General features: G+C 35.5%; 1 protein-coding gene across 1 annotated transcript; it reads right to left on the reverse strand.

Moving 5' to 3' along the window:
- Positions 1-2,081: 2,081 nt before the first annotated feature.
- Positions 2,082-17,211, reverse strand: LOC144966966 (uncharacterized). Its single transcript, XM_078903659.1, has 9 exons — positions 16,852-17,211; positions 14,426-14,566; positions 13,240-13,319; positions 12,821-12,971; positions 11,982-12,113; positions 9,077-9,150; positions 8,182-8,480; positions 6,499-6,589; positions 2,082-4,921 (listed from the first exon to the last, which is right to left on the reverse strand). The coding sequence occupies exons 1-9, from the start codon at positions 17,136-17,138 to the stop codon at positions 3,621-3,623; spliced, it is 2,556 nt and encodes an 851-aa protein (XP_078759785.1). The 5' UTR covers positions 17,139-17,211; the 3' UTR covers positions 2,082-3,620.
- Between the last annotated feature and the right edge of the window lie 2,013 nt (positions 17,212-19,224).

Here is a 19,224-nt window from a genome sequence, read left to right on the forward strand (position 1 = left end):
ACTGCCTAAACTCAGCTGTAGCCGAAGAGACAAGTCTTAACGAGGGAAACAAATTGTGTTCATTTCTTTATCTTTATGCTTGGATCAGATGAACAAGGAAAGCCCATCCTAATATCTATATATACTACGGAATAGTGACCCAAATATAATTTGTTTGTTGTTTTAAGGGTTTTACGGCGCTTGCAACACATTTAGGTTATATCAGCGTCAGTAAAAAGGAAGAAAATGGGATAGTAAAAAGTTCTAGAATTACAATTAAAGCACCCAAGAAAAAGTAAGACATATGGGGAACTGGGAACAAATAGGGATCAGATGTAGATTCCAAGAGCATACCACCAATGTACTTCATTTGAGATCACCTATAAGTCTCATCCAGACACAAGCACAAAATCCAACAAAGGGGAATACACTCAAATGCTTACATTATATATTGAAAATAATAAATATAATAATACATAACAGAGAGATGATTTGCAAGGAAAAAAAATATCATCTTCCAAAACAATAACTATGCATTTGACTGTTTCCCTCCCAGCTAGGACTCCGGCCAGGGCCAGGGCAAAACCAAGTAATCTCATTCCAAGACAAGACAGAAAGCATGTTAGAAAACAGTTATAAGGGGATAGAAGACACAGTATATACCCCCCTGCCCACTATGGGAGGTCAGGAACCCCCCCCCCTCCCCCCCAGCAATATAGTTTGACCATTGACACTGTAGAGATAGCTTGTAGTTGTTAGTAGGTTGGAACACTATAGAACACTATTACACAGAGCATCCGGGAGACCAAATCATTGTCTGTGTTCAAGAAATCCTTGAAAACAGTCTTTTTTTGATGTCATGTACTTTCTATATTGTTTTGTGTTGATGTAAAATGCCAAGAGCCTCATGGTTGAGGATACTATGCGCTCTATAAGAGTCTATGATTATCATTATTATTATCATTATTATTATTATTATTATTATTATTATTATTATTATTATAATCATTATTATTTAATATAATGATCATAGAGAAGACATATAATTGAAAGTAGATAGGCTTTCAATAACCATCTGTTTTGTGAATGCAAAATTTTGTTATTATTGTTAGGTAGGGAAATAGTCTTATATTGGATCTGAATTGTGCGATATCTCATGATCCAAAAGCGTTCAACATTATCGTGACCTTGACAAACATGTTTAAATGACACAGTTAATATAGTCATAATTAATATTTAATTTTGACATTGGCGTGTTGTTATTAACCTTTGATCTTTGACAATGACCTTCATCAATTGCTTGAATTTCATGTTGACATTTACTCAAGAAAAGGAGATGTAACGGTATTGATTTCATTTACTTTGACTGCTATGACTGTTGTACTACTGTATAGTAAATATTTGGCTTTGTATTTAAACTGATCAAAGAGACAAGATAAAATAATCATAGATAATCTAATGGAGCCATGGAGCCATGGCTATCCATGTCTTAGCTATTTAACAGAAAGGCTCTTATTTTGAAACTTCTGACTTCCAAAATTGATTTACAAATAATCTGTATTTGATTTTCAAAAACTTCCTAGAATAAAACCGGTTACAACCAAAAAATGACAACTTATTCCTTGATTTATATGAATTCACGTTTGACAACGGATGGGATGAGAGTCAATTTGGTAACAGATCAATTTCTGAGTAAAGTGACAGCATAATTTATTTTCACAAATTTTCTTTAAAAAGTTTGGTTACAAAATATAAATCTGGAAGAAAAAGAAAAATAAATAAATCAGAATTCTACAGAGTTTTTATCTTTGCTCCCAGCCCTTCCCCATGCCCCAATCTCTATCTCCCCAACCAATTCATCCGTGAAAGTAGCACGTCGGGGATAAACGTAACATTTGGATTTGAAAATAGTGTCACTATTGTTCAGTGTAAAATACTGGGTAATGATAATTATGAACTATGAGACAGCTTGACTATGTCACAACCTTTTTTAAAAAACGAGAAACATTGAAATTTTTGTCTACAATAATAAAATGGTATTCCAGACTTAAATTCAAATTGTTTTATGGAGTTATCTGGAAGTGTTTATCGAAAACGTTGGGTTGATAGATGAACAGAACAGACAAAATAATTTAAATTTTTTAATAAATAAAAAAGTTATGGCGATTTGAAAACGTAAAATAAAGTGCATGTCTGCGCAATGCATAATATGCCATTTTTGAGACCTCACTGTAAGAAATGTAAACATCTAAGAACTGAAGGGATCACCTTGACAGAAAGCCTACTACCCAGACTCTTGGTCTAATTTTTTTCAGAGCCCAAAGAAACAAATTGGAAGAGTTATCGAGCCCCGAGAACTGAAATTTTGCTATTTTGCACAATCAAGGGAAACAATCCCCTTTTCAACAAATTAAGCATTTTCAAAAATTCATAAAAATATAGCCAAAGGTAGTAGAAAGCTCAAAAATACCCCAAAATAAACAGAAAATCAAAGACTTTGATTGAAAACCCAAATGAAATAAACAAACTTTTGAAATAAAATGAAATTTGAGGGCTATTATCGACAAATACCAAAATTCTGCAATTTAAAAATAAAATCATAAGAAAGTGTTTAACCTTCAATGTGCATCTAGAATTCACAAGCAAGGGATGGAACCATTGTGAAATAATTTTCTATAAAAATCTTATAATATTATTATTTTTTGTTTGTTTGTTGCTTTAGGTCTCTTCCAACACAATTGCGATTATATGAGAGACCGCTGAAACAAAAAAACAAGCAATCTAACAAAAATAGTACAAATGTAAATCAAAATCATAACCTAAAGATATCATAAGCTAAATTATAAATAACCAAGAACAAACAGGCAGAAGATTTACAGAAAAAAAAATATCCCCTGTCAAAAATACAATCACAAACCAAAGAAGCAGGATAGGCTAGTAAAGAGAAGAAGAAAAGACATCACTATCGGATCGTACACCCATGCGAACATCATAGGTATATGATTCAAGGGTGATGCTCCCATCCAACCACCCGTATAATATTATTACACCTCAAAAAAAAAAACCAAAAAAAAACAGCATGCGAATAAAACATAAGTAGTTGCCTTTTGAAATACATAAAAATATGACGATTTATATTGCGCATTTCCTGGGAATAATCAGGCTAAATTTGTGCTTCACAATGTTTCATTTATTCCCCCAGCAGGTCAGGTATTCATTCACACCCAAGTCGAGTGAAAAATGCTTTACACAAGGACACAACATCAGGACTAGAATCTTTTGTTATCACTGCCACCCGTCTGATCAATGATCGTGTTTGACTTCTGTGACAAGATGAGACACTGGGTTGTAACGGTGAGCCACCAAGATAACCCAGAGAAATCTTTAAAAACAATGATTTTCTCATATCTTATTTCTAAGCACAAGTGTTCTATACATGTCGAATGCTGTCATCTATTACAAGCAAGTAAAAGAAATAATCGACTATCATTCATTTTTGACGATCTTGTGTGAGAAATTGGAAATAAATTGGTGCTGATAAAAAATGATGGTGCAGGTTTGAATCAGGAAAACGACATCTTTAGTTTCAGATCTTTTTCAATGTGTATTTAGGCATGATCTGATACAATGCAACATCTCATTTATTGGAGAATCTTCATCGGAACAAGGTTGATGATTGGCCCTTTCTCTGTATTACTGTAAACGGGGACATATACTTGTTGAACAAGGAGTGAATCTGGGTTGGGAACTTGAAAGGCTGAGATAGGAATTCCCTTTTCGATTGCCCAGCCAATGCTTCCCACATCTTGTTGAGACGAGGTAGACGAAGTAGATGGTAAATTTGAAGCTAATGCCGAGGGTGGTATCCCCTGATGTGAATGAGCTGTTCCTTCGCCTGAGGCATTGCTGCTCTCAACCATCATTGAGATTTTCTGAGTTGAATTTTCTAAAGAGCTTTGGCCATTCAAATTCAAGCGAAGTGAACTATCAGCTCTATTTGTGTCCATGACCAGGGGATGAATGAAGTTGTCTTTATTTATGTCTGCAATGTATAAATCACCAGGCAGTTCTCCCTCTTTGTTAACAACTACATTACTAACACTTGGGGTAACACAATCATTTACACTTATACACTGTTGTTGTCCACTTTCGCTATAGCCAGTACTAAACGAACTTGGATGAGGAACATTTAAAACAGTTTGGGTTTGAGAGTTGTCTAATAATTTCTGTGTTTCTTGAGCTAAATTGGAAATGTCTTCAACGACGGAAACCATTTGTCGATCCATCTGAATATTGGACGACATCCCAGTCATAGGAGTCATTTTGTCTACACGGGATTTAATGTCTGAATTAACGGGAAATCCGCTGTTTGTGATTGGAGCAGGAGTTTCAAACACGCTTGTCATCTCTTGTTTTTCTTCTAGAACCGGTTGCTGTAGTGACAAGGGAGCAGGTCCAGTATTGGCTGGATTGACCACTTGATTAGAAAAGTACTCAGCTTTGTTCACCTGCATCAGCCCACCGTGCTCACTCTGGATTAGGAGGGAGTCAGGATGGGAAAAAAAGTTTTTCATGACTTCTTTCTGTAAATTGACAAGAGCGGTGACTGAATCTGAAGAAGCTGTGGTTATTTGTTGTGAATTTGCTTCATTCTCAACAGTTGATGATGGACCAGCCATGTCGTTAACAACCGTTTGTCCAGCAGCGATTTGAATATTGTTTTCAGGATTATTAATGGTGATTGTTGAGGGAAATGACATCACATTCGTTGGAGTTAAATTAGTGGCAGAAGGTAACTGGTGATTAGCAACCTGTGAAAACCCGTTGGTAAGTAAGGAGAGAGTGGCAGCGTCATTGTTATTGACCATGGCCGTGTTAGCCGCTGGGTTGATGCAGGCTTCTAATGGAATCACAGGCTGGATTAATTCCTGTATATTGGTGTCTGAAGGGAACAACAAAAAGTTTTAGGTCACCTCTTAGCATCTTCAGGTATTGATTAAAACTTTTTTTAAAATTACATAACATAGTGCCAGGATAAAAATTAATAGTTTTTTGGGTTTTTTAATTTAAAATTTACCTAAATAATTTCAAGTATTAGTTTTTACAAAATAAAAATTTTAAAGAATAAAACAATATGATCTTGAAGCGTATAAATAGTGTGCGCTTGGCTAAGAAGCTCAAAACATTTCCATCCGGAAGTATAAAGGACTAACACACAAAACTATGTGTAAACTTGAACGTTTATAGTCTGGTTAATACAGTTTAGTGAGAATCACTCATAAATGCAGATGTCAAAAAGCAAAAACAAAGACCTGAGTGACATCAACTTCATACTATCTATAGAATAAATGTCCACTAATTGAAAGTATGAATACAAATGCTCTGAAATGATTTGATCAGCAGGGCTGCCAGTCCTAGCCCATGTCAATGTCTACAATGGAGATCCAAAACGAGGAACATTTGGAAAAAATGTTTACAATTCTGCAAAAACGATAATTAGCGCTAAATTTGATTATGGACAATTAGACCATACTAGCAATAATATGATTGATAACTGATATTAATGAATAAACTTACTCTTTATAGACCATATAAATAGAATCTACTTCCAGAATCCACACATAAATCTGATATAACCCACCCAGATAATACTCCCTATATGAATGTCCAGGTCAACAAAACAGATTTAAGTGTTTAAGGACACTAAAAGGGTTTATGATTGTTAAAAATGCTTTTAAAAAATTAAAATTTAAGGTTGTCCCCACTGGATCAGGCACCACTTATCATGATCTGTAGTACAAAAACTATAAACAAATGTATTTCCGGTTAGATCAGGCACCACTTATGATCTGTAGTACAAAAACTATAAACAAATGTATTTCCAGTTAGATCAGGCACCACTTATCATTATCTGTAGTACAAAAACTATAAACAAATGTATTTCCAGTTAGATCAGGCACCACTTATCATGATCTGTAGTACAAAAACTATAAACAAATGTATTTCCAGTTAGATCAGGCACCACTTATCATTATCTGTAGTACAAAAACTATAAACAAATGTATTTCCAGTTAGATCAGGCACCACTTATCATTATCTGTAGTACAAAAACTATAAACAAATGTATTTCCAGTTAGATCAGGCACCACTTATCATTATCTGTAGTTCATTAACTATAAACAAATGTATTTCCAGTTAGATCAGGAAACATTTACTTCAAACAAGGATTTACTAAGATGATGACCTCAAAACGATCTCCAACTTGTCAAAAAGACTTAAACCCGAGACTTCATGGAATCAATCAATATTCCAAGTATAAGCTTTCTTGCCAAAATAAACAAAACACGTATTTCGTTGAAAGTACTTTTCTGATTTCCTTTCATTATTTTTCTTTTATATACTTTATAATTATGCAATACAGATAAATTACAGGGACCTTTTTTCCCTTACCATTTTGAAACATACTTCTTGCTGTTTAAAATAAAAACTAACTATAAATTGAAAAAAGTATGGCCATACTTGACTGAGGAAAGACGAAAGTCTGAGGGAGGGTCATGCTAGGCTGGGAAGTGTACAAGGAATTCAGGAGTTGCTCTGCATTCAAGGACGGCTGTGAAGGGAGAAAAAAACATGCGGCTTATGTGGTATTGATGATGGCTGGTATTTGAACATTTACCGGATACAAATATCCCTCAGTTTCATTGAAGCAAATCTACCACTCTCTTCTCACAAAAAAATCAGACGAAATACCTTCAGAAGTCTTGAGTTCCGGGTTTAAAAATCGGAATTTCAGACTATCTGTCTAGTGTGTTTTTATCATTAAAAATAAATAAATAAAGGAAAGTAAACAAATCTTAAAAGCTGACTTTTCTTTCTTTTCTTTTTCTTTTAAAGGTGTTAAATACAAAGGCAGTTTGCCATTATACATCATCCAGTATTACAAAGTAAAGGTGTTAAATACAAAGGCAGTTTGCCATTATACATCATCCAGTATTACAAAGTAAAGGTGTTAAATACAAAGGCAGTTTGCCATTATACATCATCCAGTATTAAAAAGTAAAGGTGTTAAATACAAAGGCAGTTTGCCATTATACATCACCCAGTATTACAAAGTAAAGGTGTTAAATACAAAGGCAGTTTGCCATTATACATCATCCACTATTACAAAGTAAAGCGTCATGATAGAGTCTTGACTCACCAAGCGAGAAGACCGATTTCAATGTGTAACTTTTTTTTATCTTTTTAAAATTAACTTGTTGAGTTGAGTCTCTGGATTTGGTGTTCAATACAGAGGCTAGCAAGCAATAATCACGTGTTTTACACCACGGTAACTGGGATAAACTCCAGCTCCATGGACCTTATGGCTCTGAAGAATTCTAGAACTAACTTGAGATATTTGACACTGACACTCAAGAGATTATAGAAAACATAACTCATCTTTTTCTTCTTCATTGAAGTAATATGTTGTTTTTTGACTTGCACAACTAAATAAATATGTTTCAACACAAAGGCCACAACTGTTAGCAAAAGGTGAATCACAAGTACAATTAAACCATCATTATCTTTTTTTTCTCCAAATACTATAATCATTTCATTCCCATTCCTATTCTTGATTAGTTAAAACAAATATTATATACCTTGCTTTTGAGAGAATACAAATGTACAACTTTCAAACCATATTCTATTTAAGGATCATCAAATTACACGTTTGTGTGCATTTGTGTGCAAAATGATCATGTCTAAAAATCACATTCGTTTAATATATCAAATTTTTTTGTTTGTTTGTTTGTTGCTTTAGGTCTCTTCCAACACAATTGAGGTTATATGAGAGACCGCTGAAACAAAAAAACAAGCAATCTAACAAAAATAGTACAAATGTAAATCAAAATCATAACCTAAAGATATCATAAGCTAAATTATAAATAAACAAGAACAAACAGGCAGAAGATTTACAGAAAAAAAAATATCCCCTGTCAAAAATACAATCACAAACCAAAGAAGCAGGATAGGCTAGTAAAGAGAAGAAGAAACGACATCACTATCGGATCGTACACCCATGCGAACATCATAGGTATATGATTCAAGGGTGATGCTCCCATCCAACCACCCGCAATATATCAAACTACACCTCAATGGGATTTCTCTTTTAAATAAAGAAATTAATTATTTATAGACTGCTAAATCACAGAGGCAAAGACTTACCATAGCTTTATTTTGAGGACAAGAGGTTATGTCACCTGGGACAACATGACTTGTAGGGTTGATCACAGCTTGAATCTGACTGGGGAGTGGTTTGGTGTTGCTATCACAGGGAACATTTTCACCAATATTATAATTTGGTTGACTGCTTGTCGTGGCAGGAATATTATCACAGATATCTTGACCATTCTCTGGATCACAATCTTTAGACTTTTCGTGTCGGGATATATGATTCTTGAGACTATAATTAGATGAAAAGGCTTTGGAACAGCCATCTTTTTTGCACTCAAATGGCCTGTCACCTATAACGAAAATGGAATGAGAAAAGTGGAATTTGCAGATAAAATTTAAAACAAGTAACGAATTGACTTATTCCAAAGCAGAATTAAATTTAGACACAGCACAGAACACCACAGCACAGAACAACACAGCACAGAACACCACAGCACAGAACAACACAGCACAGAACACCACAGCACAGAACAACACAGCACAGAACACCACAGCACAGAACAACACAGCACAGAACACCACATCATAACCTGAAATAAGTGGTTGAAATACAAAACTAATAAAAACCAATTAAAAGCAAACACTAAAATAGAATCCATGCATGCATTGAAGTCTGCATTTACTTCCATATCAAAATTTAACTAATTTACATAGTTGTGTCTGACAAACCTAACTCTCCCTCCCCCCCCCCCCCCCCCCCTACTACCAGCCCTCTTCTCCACACACCCCACAACCACCACGCCCAAAAAAAACCAAAAAAATTTATTTTTTTTATTTAGAGCCATTTTAGTTGTCAAGGACAAAAATTTATCGTGATAGGGACTGAAATTTAGGATATAGTTTGGGAAAGACAGGAGTGAAAAACGTTATCAATAAATTTCCATACCGGTGTGAGTCCTATTGTGGGACTTGAGATGGTGATTGGCAGAAAAACTCCGACCACATCCATCCTGGTTGCATCTGGGAAATAAATGATAAATGGGAATTAATAGACAGCGAAGAACATGTAGGTTTTAACCCTTTTTTACATAGCACGATATCCACTGTACTAAGTTGGACAGCTCTTTCCACTTCTTCACTCCACCATATGGGTGTAATAGTCCCTGGCTAAACGTTATCTATGTCGGAAAAATTTTACAGGTCCATGTCTCGTTCTACATTTAGTGTAGCTGTGAGTCGGACCCTTAAAACGCTTTGACACGTTTAGTGGATATTGCGCTATATAAAAGCTAAAAAAAAACAGGGATAAATTATTAACAGCATTACACACAATGATTTATTCAAAGAGCCAATGCCAGTGCGGTGTATTTTTTGTGTTCTGAGCATGTCCAAAGCTGCAAGCCTGAAATGATTGAAGAACAATGAGCCCTAACCATTTGTTTTGTTTGTTTTTAAGGGTTTTACGGCACCTGCAACACATTCAGGTTAATAGCGCAGTAAAAAGGAAGAAAATGGGATAGTTTGTTTTGTTTGTTTTTAAGGGTTTTACGGCACCTGCAACACATTCAGGTTATATCAGCGCCAGTAAAAAGGAAGAAAATGGGATAGTAAAAGGTTCTAGAATTACAATTAAAGCACCCAAGAGAAAGGAAGACAAAGGGGAACTGGGAACAAATAGGGATCAGATGTAGATTCCAAGAGCATACCACCAATGTACTTAGTTTGAGATCACCTATAAGTCTCATTGTCCAGTGGAACAAGTAAAGGAGTTCACGTACTTGGGGCAGTTGGTAACATCCGATGCAAAGTCTGACAAAGAGATCAGGAGACGAATAATGCTGGCCAAAAATGCGTTCATGAAACTAAAGGCAATCCTCAACAACACAAATATCTCCATCAGAACACGAATGAGATGCACCAAATGCTATGTGTGGTCCATTTTCTTTTATGGTTGTGAAACGTGGACACTAACCGCACAGACAGAACAACGTATTGAAGCTTTTGAGATGTGGACGTACAGGAGAATACTGAAAATACCTTGGACAGCAAGAAAAACAAACATCGAAGTCCTCGACCTAATGGGCCAAAAACAAAAAGAACTTCTTTGACTGTGAAGCACAAAAAGCTGTCATATTTTGGACATATGCGAAGACATGATAGTCTCGAAAAAAGGATAATGGAGGGAAGAATTGAAGGAAAGAGAGGCAGAGGAAGACAAAGGAAATCCTGGACAGATGGCATCAAGGAAGCTACAGGACGGCGCATGGCAGACTGTAACGAGGCTGCAATGGACCGTGAAGGATGGAAAGCCATGACATCCGACCTCTGGAAAGAGATGGAACCCGGGTAAGGTAAGTAAGTATAAGTCTCATCCGGACACAAGCACAAAATCCAACAAAGAGGAATACACTCAAATACTAACATTTTACATTCAAAATAACAATATAATAATACATAACAGAGAGATGATTTACAAGGAAAAAAATATCATCTCCCAAAACAATAACTACGCATTTGACTGTTTCCCTCCCAGCCCGGACTCCAGCCAGGGCCAGGACAAAACCAAGCAATCTCATTCAAATTCCAAGACAAGGACAGAAAGCATGTTGGAAAACAGATATAAGGGGATAGAAGACACAGTATGTACCTCCCTGCCCACTATGGGAGGTCAGGAACCCCACCCAGCCTAACCGTTTAATTGTCTTTGAAAACTAATTGCAACATCGACATTAAAGCTCAGTCTAACTGAATGATAACAAGAAATGAAGTGAGTATAAAAGTGTTAGAAGACATTAGAGAATAAAAAAGTTTCGAATTGATTTTAAGGTTCTTTGTTACCCATATAACTTCCCCTCCTTCCATCCAAGACAATAACTTCTCCCTATAAACCAGGCTAACCTTGGAGATCTGCTGACTCTTTATTGCTTAACGTCAGAAAATTTTCAAACAAACTTAACAGTAAATCTTTCTGTATCAGTGCCCCTCGGTTATGGAATAGCGTAAGTTTTAAAACTAGATCCAGCCCTTCATTTGAAATTTTTTTAAAGAATCTGAAAACAGAACTTATTTTATGTGCCTTTTAGTAGTCCATTGTATATTCTAATAATTATCACTGATTTCTTTTTTTTTTTTCATAGCACCCCGAGCATCTTTGAGTGGAAGTGTGCGCTTTATAAATGCTTCATTATTAAAACAAAAATTTTGCGACGATGGGGACTTGAACCGCGACTGTACCAGTAAGGTCGTGGGTTCAAGCCCTCATTGCCCCAAGGTTTTCTACTCACTTCATTTCTTGTTATTATCAACATAAGTGATGGCTCCACTCACTTTACTGAATTAATATTCACTCCTTACTGAATGAGTTGGTTCATATGAGAGCAGTAAGGAATCTTCTTAATAATTACAGCATTTTTAAAATTAATTCTTACTAAATACTGTTTATGAAATCTTTTTTTTGTTTGTTTGTTGCTTTAGGTCTCTTCCAACACAATTGAGGTTATATGAGAGACCGCTGAAACAAAAAAACAAGCAATCTAACAAAAATAGTACAAATGTAAATCAAAATCATAACCTAAAGATATCATAAGCTAAATTATAAATAACCAAGAACAAACAGGCAGAAGATTTACAGAAAAAAAATATCCCCTGTCAAAAATACAATCACAAACCAAAGAAGCAGGATAGGCTAGTAAAGAGAAGAAGAAACGACATCACCATCGGATCGTACAGCTATGTGAACATCATAGGTATATGATTCAAGGGTGATGCTCCCATCCAACCACCCGCTTATGAAATCTTATAGGAGCCAAAAAAAATAATAAATGACAACAGACATATTCTTAGCCACTTACTTATAAGGACGTTCTCCCGTGTGAATACGTAAATGCTTCCTAAGATCACTCAATGTGGTGAAATACTTTGTGCAGCCGTCCGATTCACAGTTGAAAGTATCTCCTGTGTGTATTCGTTTGTGGGCCCGTAGCCTGGTGTAATGGGAGGTAAATATTCATTCAAAATGGTTAAGATTTTAGTATCATCAATTACTAAAGACTTAATTTGGAAAATAATATTTTGACAAGCCAATGACGTTTGTCAGGGATAGTAAATATAATTGTATCACCGTTGATAACACCATAGAAGAAAAAAAATGGGAATCATGTTCACTGACAGAAGAAAAAAAAAAGTGTGGGTGTGTGGTGGTGGGGGGAGAGGGAGATGCCATAAGACATGACAAAGAATAAGTCAGGGCTACCTGCCCAAATAGTTTCCCCAACATGTGAAAATACACATAATATGAACTAGAAACTTTGAATATTCTTTCACCCATCTTCTTACCAATGAATATGATGCCATTCTATCGTCATCCTTTATTCAAATAGATTTGAGGCTCGAACCCAGGACCTTCTGATCCGAAAGAAAGTATCTTATCACAAGAACACATAGTCGCGAAAACATTAAACAAAATACTCTATGTGCCCACCTCTTCCAACCAATCCAATACCCCCTGCCTAGCTGCATGATTTATATGCTCGGTACACACCAGTGTGCTCACTTATCCATGTCCTTACCTGTAAAGTGTGTTGAAAGCCTTTTCACATCCACCTCTTCCAACCAATCCAATACCCCCTGCCTAGCTACACGATTTATATGCTCGGTACACACCAGTGTGCTCACTTATCCATGTCCTTACCTGTAAAGTGTGTTGAAAGCCTTTTCACATCCATTGAACTCACATTCATATGGTTTCTCATTTGTATGAACTCTTACGTGGATTTTGAGTGAGTAGGATGTCAGGAAACGCTTGCCACACTTGTTGTCTTTGCACACAAATGTGTATTCACCTAAAAAGAAATAAAACAATGACATACCGTACGTGTATACTATCTGCTCTATCATTCTATCAAAGAAAAAATGTGTGGTAAAATATCCGAAATAGTTCTAAGATTTATAAATCTGCTTTTTCACTGAGTAATGTAAAAACATGTCCAAAGGAAAATTCTATTCCATGATTATTTTCACACTAATAATATATCTCAAATTAGTTTACATAACACAGAAATCCTGATGCTAAAACTTTCTACAAACCATGAGATTCTACATTCTCATTACCTTTGTGAGTCTTTTCATGGGTTTTCAAGTTCCCTTGCGTGCTGTAGGTCCTTGAACAACCAGCAAAAGCACATTGATATCTAAAAATAATAAGATCATAGAAACAAAATTATAATCAACTATCTGCGCATCATTTGACCCAATTGAAAAAAAAAAGGCATTTTATTTGTGTTATAATGAGTTTGACAATATATGTATAGTTTCTCTAGATATACTTGCAGATGGCATCATCGATTTCTGTGAACTGGTTCAGAACCACCCGTTTACATGAATTGAGTTGAAAAATGTGATGGTTTTTGACTGCTACTTTCTTTCCCCTTCTTCACTTCTTTTTTTCTTCTTCTTATAGTACTCAGCCTTCCAATTTTCTATGACTGTCATAATCAATGTGCAATGAATACATCTGAGTACATTTCCCTCCCATTCCTGACCTGTAAACCTCATTGTATCAACATTATCACTTTTGTTTCTGGTTCTGGTTACAACCCCAACTTTTCTTTCCTTCCCCATTCTCTACCCTTGGAAGTAGTCTTTCTTTTCCTCTTCCTCCATCTTCTTCATCTTCATTTTCTTCCCCTTCTAATATTTCATCCTCTTCCTCTGCCGTGTTAGGTTCCAGTGATGAAAGATCACTCCAGAGTCGACATCAATAATTAGCGAACTGAATAAAAACTACAATGTGTAAGCCTTGGCCTCACTAGCAAGGTTAAAACAAAGCTCAAAGATACTAAATGTCATGAAAAGCATTTATCTTTTGCCAAAATCATGTAAATTCATGTCTTACAAAGTAGCTTGCATCACCTACAAATGCTTACATGGATAAGCTCCTGACTAGATCAAATCTCTCTTAAGCGTCAATATACCATCAAGAAATCTTCGATCCTCCTCCATCTCCATTCAACTCGAAACTACAAGGTCTACATCAAGAACAACATTTTCCAACAGATCTTTCTCCAATGCAGCTCCAAAAATCGGGAATTCCCTGTCCCTCACAACCAGAAACTCTCCAACTTTTAACTCTTTCAAGTCCAATTCAAAGACTTTACTTAATTTAGTTTATTGTTCTTCAAACTAAGCACTCAGTGCTGTCATTTTTATTTTATTTTCCCTTTGTGAGTTCGTGTTTTATTGTAAAGCGCCTTAGAGCATCAATTCTATACAAGTGATTTGTTATTATTATTATTACCTGGTAATTTCCTTTGCACTTGTCTCTCTATTCTGACTCTCCACTGTTAATGTAGCATGTGAAGGATTGCTGGGTAATCGATTCTTTCCAGGATTTATTCTCATCATTATTTCATCTTCTGAAATTGTGTGCTGAATATATCTAAAACAAAAAGATACAAATAATTTTTTTTTTAATGCTTTAAAAAGTTAGGACACTATTCTTTAAATTACTTTCAACCAGTTCTAACAAACCTAGCTACCCAATACGAAGAAGAAGAAGAAGAAGAAGAAGAAGAAGAAGAAGAAGAAGAAGAAGAAGAAGAAGAAGAAGAAGAAGAAGAAGAAGGAGAGGAGGAGGAAGAGGAGGATCAGGATGAGAATGAGAATGAAGATGATGATGATGATGATGATGATGAGGATGATGTGATGATGAACTGCATGGGACACAAATTGATTGATAGCAGTCCAGGTAAACATCTTAATTTGACCCAATCAGATAGATGGAAATTGAAATCACATCCTATTTGATACCATATTTATTTCTCTACAACAAACAGTTCCAGAGTTATTGTGATGTATTTATTTCTGTTGAAAATGTTAGTCAAATTTAAAGAGAGAATCTATGATCTCTCTGCTGCCTCCCAGCAAGCATCTCACGGCGATTGGGAAAGTTTGGGTTTTGCAGTAGAATTGGACTGCTATTGGTATTCAATGAATTTGTGTCAATTAAAAAATACATGACAAGCCTTGGATATCATTTTAAAGGTCTAGAAATTAGTTTATTTTATGTGTAAATCCTTTTCATGTATGATAAATATGGGACCAAATTAGGGTTAAGTGAAAAATGATAAAAGTATGAGGTTCTTGTTTTGACAAGTAATATGATGAGTAAATTACAATAGTATCCGAGTATCTAGCAATTTCAATGAAAGTTTGCAGGGATATTCATGAACTGTCTCTCGATGCACCAGGTATAATTAAAATGTATCCATAATATTAAAAACAATGCTAAGATGCCAAATCGAGTTTGTTTTTCATGCCAAATGGCATCAATAAAATGCATGCTTTTAACATTTGAAACTGAAAACATCATCAACTGGCATTGATGCCTTTGTTTTTCCAATCCATGAGAAACTCGTTAATCAGAAAATCGGTCCCCCACCATAATAAATTTCACAACCGACCTACCTCTTAATTTTATTGGACTACTTTTGTTTCTATAATTTGTTAATTCTAATTCTAACCACTATTTTGGGAAAATTGCTGGTGGTTGGGAGTTTGCTTTTTTTGTGAATAATTCCTCTGTAATCCCCCTGAATAAACAAGGAAATTACTGACAGATGCATACTGACTGGGGTTGGATGTCCCTGACGAGAAGCCATCTTTTATATTTACCTTGGAACTGGGTCCGATCTCGATAGCTACAGACATAAGCTCTATTATTAGTCAAATTAAAAATAAAAATTATAACAATTGATAAATTGAATTATTAAGTATAAGGAGTGAAAAAGAAAGAATTATAATTATTCTCAAAATAATGCGCATGTAATTATCATAAATGACAATTTTATGACTGATCTCAAATTGGACAATTAGTGACAGATTATTGGGATGAGACGCGCAGAGAAAAAAGAAAAAAAGAAGAAAATGAGTAATTAGGGTAGAAGTAGAATAGGGTCCTAAGAGCACAACTCTATATGGCTTTTATTTTTATATCTAAAACTAAAAGTAATAGAAAACACAGTGTTTAAAAGCTTATCCACCTCACAAAATGGAAGATTCTAAGTGTCATTATAATTGACATGCATGTCAAAGTATAAGTAATTACGTGTGTTGATCAAAAAATAATAAACAAAAATAGAAAAGCAACACCAAAACTGAAAATTGAAGAAATCGGGATTTGATTATTATTATTATGTGAATTGAAATTATTTTTAAGCAAGCACACCAAGAAACAAGAATTAAACAAGTGTTAAAACAAACAAAAAACAACAACAAAAACAACAAACTAATATTAATATTAATATAGTATAGATACCCAAATAAATAATTCGAAAGTAGTTCGTAATGTAAGGAATAAATTGCTTCACACAACCAAGCAAATATATCTGGCCAAGCTCCAATGTAAACACCCAAAAAAAGATGACAGCTTTTACTTTTTCGTCTGGGACATCAACCCCCAAACAGTGCCGATACGTCTGTCAACAATCACAGGCGGTGGTTATCTAAATGGACTATAGGCTATAGATGAGATGAATCGAGTTATGTTCAAAGTAGTAGAACCAGAAGTAGGCAGTGGTTGTAGCAGAGTCAGAGTGTCAGAGTCAGGTCTGTCCAGCAGATCAGAAAATGAAATGAGAAATGGGCTAAGGCCGAGGTTAAGGCTAAGAAGACTAAGACAAACAAAGGAAGCGCTTTAAACTAATTGTACGAGCTGAAACTCACCCGTTATCATCTGCGTCTGTGAAAGATACATGATGTCTTTCCCCAATATCTTTTTGAGCGTGTTCATCTCCTACTTCATGTTTGATATGACGCGAAACATTTCCTTCATCATCAGTAACACTGACCATCATCTCTTCATCGCCATCTCCCTCGGTTACACAAACTCTTGTGATACTACTCATATCTTCCAGAGTTTCATCTTCGTCGAATTGTAAAAAATCAGAGTTACTGAAGTCAGATAAACTGACTTCTGTTGAGTTTTGATCAAAGTCGGAAAAGCCCTCCATGTTTGTAGGTTGTCAAATTTTATTCGTGATTAGGGTCAAGTCAGCCATGATAAATTTTACCAAGGTAAAAAGTAGCCAGATGTTTGTTTTTTTCCAAAAGTAGCCTAACAGTAGCTAAACAGTTAATTGATTTTATCCAAATGTTAGTCAACTGGGCGTTCAATCAAATGTCTTAAAATTTAGAAATATAAATCCTTATATTATTTTTATCCGCCTACCTTTAGCTGGTATAGTAATTTAATAAACTGTTCAAATGGTCTTCAATTATATCGATGAAAATATGTAAAATGTGTATATTTATATCGAATACATAATATTTAATTTGAGATAAGAAAAACAAATATTTATCAAAATTTTTATCTGTCCATTCCGAGATGAAATCGCTAAGTACATCTGAATTCCATCAAATGGAGATGTAAATTATTCAATATTTCCAGCGCAGTCGGATGCAGGATCAAGTGTCTCCTGCAGAAAGCCACTAATGTAAAAGTTAAGAGTAATTTGTTCCGGTTTATATTCAGAGTGTTGTGCTTTTCAATTTTTAAAAAATGTAGTTAGCGAAAATGTTTTTAAAGTCTCAAAACGCAAAATGGATTTTCATGGATCAAAATGTCAACAACAACAAAAAAAAGTAGTAAATGTATTTATTTATTTATTTATTTATTAAAATAACTTATATGGCACTTAAAATGACAATCTGACAATTCTCCTCAAACATTATCTGGGAACTTGTGGCCGCATATTGCCAGGTACTAGCACAGATATGAGCGAAATGACAAATTTCATCAACACAGTTGAAGGAGAGAGCAGTGGGGGCTGCCCCACAGACTAGCTGTATTCTCTATGGGCTGCCCTGAAGCCTGGGCTCGTGACACACAAGTTATACTGCTGTTTATGTTTCCTTATTTTATTAGTTTTCCACGTTCATTTGTTTAATGTTGTGCTGACGAAGGGTTTGTACCCGAAACGTCCATTGTCGGTATTGTTCCCATCCGAAGTCTCCCCATTACCACTCTTTCGATAGTAGCATCAACACAGACATATATTTTTTTTGGAACGGTCCATAAAGAGGGTGTTCTTCGTATTACCGCTCCCTGTATTACTAATCAGAGAGTCTGTATTCACCATGGTCATTTTTTGGTGACACTATTATAATATTATTGTCCTACTGTCTTTTTATCCGTTTGTAACGAAAATATGGGACTCATAAACGAAACAATTAAAAAACAAGATGCAAAATGACAAAAGACGCGTCCCCTTCATGTCCCCTATGTCAACACCCCAATGAAACAGTAACACACCACTTGCTTGAATGTCAACCTCTTGAAGTCCTGAGATGCACATTCCTCCCACCAAATCCAAGCATCAGTAACAATTTTATAGTCACCTGGAACAACTGCAAAAGACGTCTAACTTCTACGTCATGGCACAAGACCGAAGGGCTAGGGACGCTGGTTCGGATAAGTTATTCGTATATAACGAAAATAATATGTAACTCATAGATGACACAATTCAAAAACAAGGCGTTTCGGTTTTAGGCCATCGTCAGGCGACAGACAAAACACGGTAGTTAAAAATTAATTGAAGTTGGAGAGAGGGTGGGGGGGGGGGGGCTGAGATATTCTAAGACATGAAGGCTGAGAGAGTTTTTTCCCCCTTCCCCCACCATCACAAAAAATAAGTTGGTGATGGAAAAGAGAGAGAGAGAGAGAGAGAGAGAGTGTGTGTGTGTGTGGGTGTGTGTGTGTGTGTGTGTGGGTGTGATGGTGTATGTGGGTGTGTGATGGTGTATGTGCGTCATATATAGGCACCACGTGTGTGTCTTTGCGTGTCTGAGAGAGAGTGTGTATGTTTCTGTGCGTGAGAGAGAGAGAGAGAGAGAAATGATTAAAACCAACCGTAAAGATTGAGGTATAAAGAATAAGGATCTAATACAATAAATAAAATAACCACTGGAGCAACCGGACAGGTAAGTCATAACGTCACATCTTCCTCTTCTTTCATGTTCAAAACTCATAGGAAGTGTGCTACCAGTCCTACGGACTGCGTATAAACAATGAATATATTGCGTATTGAATGATAAGGT

Source organism: Berghia stephanieae, chromosome 3 (assembly GCF_034508935.2).
Source record: "Berghia stephanieae isolate SIO BIC M18660-M18661 chromosome 3, UCSD_Bste_1.3, whole genome shotgun sequence".
NCBI lineage: Eukaryota > Metazoa > Mollusca > Gastropoda > Nudibranchia > Aeolidiidae > Berghia > Berghia stephanieae.

Excerpts from the sequence above, each read along its gene's own strand:
- LOC144966966 (XM_078903659.1), bottom strand. The coding sequence starts at position 17,138 with ATGGAGGGCTTTTCCGACTTTGATCAAAACTCAACAGAAGTCAGTTTA. Across the intron at positions 8,481-9,076 it reads CCACAATAGGACTCACACCG|GTGACAGGCCATTTGAGTGC; the intron begins GTATGGAAATTT and ends TTTTCGTTATAG. Across the intron at positions 6,590-8,181 it reads GTCCTCAAAATAAAGCTATG|CCGTCCTTGAATGCAGAGCA; the intron begins GTAAGTCTTTGC and ends CTCCCTTCACAG.